Source organism: Apium graveolens, chromosome 11, assembly GCF_009905375.1.
Source record: "Apium graveolens cultivar Ventura chromosome 11, ASM990537v1, whole genome shotgun sequence".
Lineage (NCBI taxonomy): Eukaryota > Viridiplantae > Streptophyta > Magnoliopsida > Apiales > Apiaceae > Apium > Apium graveolens.
The window spans coordinates 99,558,805-99,563,416 of record NC_133657.1 but is presented as its reverse complement, the minus strand read 5'-3'; the positions used below and the strand labels follow the sequence as shown (position 1 = coordinate 99,563,416).

At 44.6% G+C, this 4,612-nt stretch overlaps 1 protein-coding gene across 1 annotated transcript; it reads left to right on the top strand.

Annotated features, from left to right (window-relative positions):
• The first annotated feature begins 1,857 nt into the window (after positions 1-1,857).
• Positions 1,858-2,262, top strand: LOC141695729 (uncharacterized). The gene has a single exon (XM_074499953.1). The coding sequence runs from the start codon at positions 1,858-1,860 to the stop codon at positions 2,260-2,262; it is 405 nt and encodes a 134-aa protein (XP_074356054.1).
• The last annotated feature ends 2,350 nt before the right edge of the window (positions 2,263-4,612 follow it).

Sequence of the window (4,612 nt, the reverse complement as noted above, 5' to 3'; positions counted from 1 at the left end):
TAGCTGAGAAAGCGCTTCATTTCTTCGCCGTGCTTAAGTGGTCAAAGCGTTTCGAATGGGGGCCCGAATGTCAAAAGGCATTTGAGGAAGTAAAAGAATATCTCACTAAAACCCCACTCTTAGTGACGCCAGATCCGAAGGAAACCCTTCAGATCTACTTGGACGTGTCCGACCGAACACTGGGAGCAGTACTTGTAAAAAATTATGAGGGGAACCAACATCATGTCTTCTACGTGTCCCATGTGCTCAAAGATGTAGAAATAAGGTACCCCAACGCCGAGAAATTCGCATATGGGTTGGTCATGACCTCCCGAAAATTGTGACATTATTTTCAAGGTCGAACAGTTCAGATTGTCATCGATCAGCAGTTGAAGAAAATTCTGACAAGGCTAGAAGCTTCGAGTAGGGTTGTAGCTTGGTCCATCGAGCTGTGAAAATACGACCTCGAGTTTGTCTGCCGAATGGCGATCAAAGCCCAAGCTTTGGCATAATTTATGGTCGAATGCCCATTTTCCAGACCGAAGGATCTTACACCAAAAGAATAATTTATTTAGTCCCCGGGTAAATGGAAGCTCTTTGTAGATGGATCGGTCGTCGGTAAAAACTGTGGGGCTGGCTTAATATTCTCCAGCCCCGACGTGTTTAAAATATGTCAAGCTATATGATTTAACTTCCCCCTCACCGATAATGAAGCGGAATATGAAGCCCTCCTGGAAGGAATGGAGTTGTCTTGAAGCCTCGAGGCGAAGCACTTGAGGGCGTTTAGTGATTCCATGCTGGTGGTCAAGCACTTTTCAAGGGAATATGAACAAAGCGATCCTCGGATAAAGGCTTACGCCACTAAGGTAAAAGATTCTTCTTTGTCATTTGAAACTTTTGGGTAAATTCAGATTGGCAGGGAAAACAATAGTAGGGCGGATGTCCTATCCAGGCTAGATTCGGACGAGATGCAAAGCCTGACCGGTTTTATCTATCTCACCGAAGCCAAGACGCCTTTAATCAAAAAGAAAGAATGCCTTGAAATTCACCAAGGCACCGATTGGATGACATATTCAGAATTTTTCGGAAAAAGGAATCCTTCCTTTGGATCGAAGTGAAGCCCCAAAAGTAAAGTACAGGGCATCAAGCTACACCATCATCAACGGAATGATATATCGCCGATCGATTAGTCAACCCCTCTAGAGATGTTTAAATAACGAAGAACAAAAGTAGGTCTTGTAAATGGTACACGAAGGGATTTATGGAGAACATCTGACCGGTCGGTATGTTGCCTTTAAGATCCTTCGACAAGGGTTCTTTTGGCCGAATTTGCGGGTCGATGCAAGTGAATATGTAAAGAAGTGCAAGCACTGTCAGCTATTCGCCACCATCCTGAAGCAGCCTCCCGAAAAAATGACCTATGTCCTTAGCCCTATTCCATTCACCATGTGGGCCATAGATATCTTCGGCATTCTCCCTACCAGCACTAGACAGGCAAAATAATACATAATTTCCATTGACTACATGACCAAGTGGATCGAAGCTAGGCCGTTATCCTCCATCACCGAAGAAGTGACCAAAGAGTTCTTCCTTGAGAAGATCATTCTCAGGTTCGGGATTCCGAAAGTTTGTGTCTCGAACAACAGAACACAGTTCGTTGGGAACAAATTCTGCGTTACTTCGAGGCTTCAACAGAAGTTTAGCTCAATTGCATATCCCCAAGGAAACGGGTCGATCGAAGCAACCAACAAGATAATCTTTCAAGAAATAAAGAAAAGGTTAGATGAAGCCAAGGGAAGATGGGACGAAGAGTTACCCTAGATCCTATGGGCTTACCGAACAACGCCCAGATCATCTACCAGGGAAACTCCCTTCAGGATGGCATACGGAACGGATACCCTGGTATCGGTTGAAGTGGGCCTGGAGTCTTACAGAACTGAAGTTTACAATATGAAAGTCAATAGCTTCAGATTAAGGGCGAATATGGATTTGTTAGAAGAAGAAAGAGAGGATGCCCACCAAAGGAACGTAAAGTACCTACTACAGGCATCCCAATATTATTATTCGGGAATAAAAAAAAGGTCATTCGGTGTTGGAGGCTTGGTTCTACGGGAACTAGCTGCATTTATGCTAGCGAGACAAGGGAAACTTCAGCTAAACTGGGAAGGGCCCTACAAAGTAACTCAGATCGTTTATCTCGGAACTTACTGGCTAGAAACACTGGGCGGCGAAGCAATCAAAAACACTTGGCATGCTAGTCGCCTTCGAAAATTTTATCAGTAAGGAAAATTTCTTTTATTTCCCATTGTATTTCACTCTGAATTCTATGTGAAAAAGTGTAATGACTTAACAATCTAATAAAAATGCACTTCCATCGCACCAATTTATTTAAAATTATGGAAAACTAAGCGGGAGAACGAGTATTATCAAGGGACGATCCCGAAGAAGATACACCCTTCACCCGCCACATTTAATGAATGGACGAATGAATATTATCTAGGGCCATTCCTAAATACAATAATATCCTTTGCCCTATAACTACTATTTTATAAAGTGGATGGACGCGGCGAGGACGACTGAAGAACGTCCCTCCCTTGTAATTGTTGTCCATCACAAAAAAGGGAATTAAAAAAGACGATATTACCGAAGAAGACCTTGTCTAAGGGAGATCCCGAAGAAGGCAAGCCTTTCGTCCTTATATCTTACATAAAATTTTTACAAGTAAGAAGGTCTCGTCTAGGGGCGATCCTAAAGAAAACGAGCCCTTCCCTTTCTTGGTTAAATCTAGGACTTAATGGTTTTACTTGCAATTTTCTATTTACAATTTTTGACCGATGGAACGAAGGAGGACTCGCCTAGGAAAAACCAAAGAAGGCCATCCCCATGTTCCTTTGACTAAAAGGACTTAGCCTCTGCAGTATTAATGGCCCTAGATCACCCTTCGGGATAAGGACTCACTCCCTTAACACTCAAGGCTGAAAATGGGCATTGTACGATTAACTGCTAAGGCAAAAATAAAGTCGAAGATGTAGAAAATTAAGCCGAAGATGCAATGAGCGTAGTAAAAATAAATTACGACAGAATGCTGACAAATGAAAGATGCATTTAAAAAATAAAAATTTTGCCCGAAGGAAAGTTACATTACAAAGGCCCAAATGCAAGAGTATCAAACAAAAATTACAAGTCAAAGAAAAACATCTAAGGATGGGGGTCTTCATCAGAGAGCTCTTCTTTTTCGCCCGAGGTAACTGCAGGAGTTTCCACAGCCGCCCAACCAATGGGGTCCTCCAAGCTATCGTCCAGGAGATACTTATAATCCCAACCGAGGCCATGAGCCTTTTTGAGGACATAGTCAGTGCCGAACTGGAAGCACCACTCTTCCGTTCAATCCAGCTAATTTTTGGTTTTGTGAACCTTCTTGCGGGACTTCTTTAGCTGACCATTCTTATGATATTGTTCGCTCTGTCCAGATCCCCCTCTAGTCATTGCTTATCATCCTGTAGCACCTTGGCCTGATCGACCAGAACCCCATTCTGGGTGTGCACCCTCCCAAGCTCCTCCTCGGCCGCCGTGGCCCTCTGCTCCAGCTCTTTGACTTTGGTCATCCTGGCCTCCATATCTCGGACGTTGTCCTCCACGGCAGTGGCCCAAGGAGTGGCCTACAAAAAATACACAAGGCAAATATATGTCAAACAAAGGAAGGAAAAAAAAGAAGAAAGGCTAAAAAAATAAAAACAACAAGTACGTACGAGAGAAAAGAAGGACATCAGCTCTGTGCAGGCTTCTGTCGGAGAAGCCACCGCGAAGGAAGCCCGGTCAGCTGGAAGCGGAAGATTGTATCAAAGGTTTGAAGCCACCTCCTTCGTGGACTACCTAGCCGGGTAGACAATATGGTCGGACATCAGAATAGCCTAGTTAGGGATGAATATATAAACAACTCCATCCCGGCTTCGGAGCCTCTTGGAGGGACCCCCCTCCCCCATGACCTCCACGTTGTCCCCCTGATCGTCTTTGGAAGCTGAAGGAGCCTGCTGAGGTGGAAATGACCTTTCGGCCTCAGTTCCCTCTTCCGTATCCTCTGAAGAATCCGGGATAACCTTCTTATCGGCCGCTTTGATCCTCTTTGCCTCCTCTGCGGCTCTCTTCTCGGCCGCTCTGGCCTTCTTCCTTTCGATGAGGGCTTCCCTGGATACACTGAAAAGGAAGAGACAAGAGAAAGGTTAGTTTAAGAAAAGTATCACAAGTACTAAAGTAAAGCGGTGCGTGTAAGGGTGAATGAAGAAATAAAAAGGGAATAATTATATGATGAGCTATAATGAAAACTAAAGACGAAGGAAGAGGCAGTTACCCCACCCCACCAACTAAGAATCAAGTCCTTATCCCGGAAATCCTCAGGACCTAGCCTATCTACTTTCGCATCCACCAAGGCCGCGTATAGGTCTTTCTTCTCCTCAGACAAGTTCGGCATTATAAGTGTCGGAGCGTTGACCTCACACCACACCGAATGTTCGACCAGCTTCGGCCCACTGATGAAACACCAGTGTGTGTAGGTAGACTTATTACTGGAATTAGTGGTCATCCAGTCTGCTTGGATGGCCCGACGAGCGATGTTATAGAAGCTCGGGCTCTTCGG

What these genes read in the sequence shown, in the direction of transcription:
- LOC141695729 (XM_074499953.1), top strand. Translation starts at nt 1,858, where the DNA reads ATGGCATACGGAACGGATACCCTGGTATCGGTTGAAGTGGGCCTGGAG.